General features: G+C 58.4%; 1 protein-coding gene across 1 annotated transcript in view; it reads left to right on the top strand.

Annotated features, from left to right (window-relative positions):
- Positions 1-640, top strand: part of LOC119591568 — a gene marked incomplete at its 5' end in the record, with an annotated part of 9,744 nt that overhangs the window by 6,721 nt on the left and 2,383 nt on the right. Inside the window, 1 exon segment of the mRNA XM_037940330.1 lies at positions 63-458. Within this exon segment, the coding sequence (XP_037796258.1) occupies positions 63-458 (396 nt within the window).

Genomic DNA, 640 nt, shown 5'->3' with positions numbered 1-640 from the left:
CAGTTGAAAGCACACACGTCCTCCCTTCCCAATACGAAATAATAACCCGGGCCTCCAAGCAGAATTCGCCCCATCCACCGCAAGAGCGCGAAGGAGGTGCAGGCCGACGAACCCCAGGCGAGCACCCGCCGACCCACGGGCGAAGACCCCGAAGGACCCCAGCCCCCAGCGGGAGCGGAGACCCCACGGCACAGCCCCGCCCCGAAACCCCAGCCCTGGCGAGACCACCAGCCCGACAGCCACGCCGACGGGCCCGAGACACCGAAGGACCGCGCCTCCGCACCCCAGACGCCCAAGGAACAGACCCCAGACGACCCCCAGCCTGCAGAAGATCGCCGTCTCCGCTACGACGTCGACGGAGGGGCGGCCGAAGGTGTGACAGAGACCTCCCCTTTCGTCGTCCCGCTTCCGTCGGACGCGTCTGCCCTCGATCGAGCTCTTTACACCTTCAACGACGTGTGAGTGCTTTCCGCGCGCGCTCGGCTACTCAGAAGGGCTTCATAAGTGTTTCTCTCATTATGCATTAGTTCATTATTTCTATGTATGACTAAACGACTAAATACCGTTATGAAATTTGACAACTAGGCTAAAAAAGAAATAGGTAATTATAATACACAAAGATAGTCATTCTGACGCATAA

The sequence above is a fragment of the Penaeus monodon genome, chromosome 28, assembly GCF_015228065.2.
Source record: "Penaeus monodon isolate SGIC_2016 chromosome 28, NSTDA_Pmon_1, whole genome shotgun sequence".
NCBI classification, from domain to species: domain Eukaryota; kingdom Metazoa; phylum Arthropoda; class Malacostraca; order Decapoda; family Penaeidae; genus Penaeus; species Penaeus monodon.
Note: the sequence above shows the minus strand (reverse complement) of the source record. Positions and strands in the feature narration are given on the sequence as shown.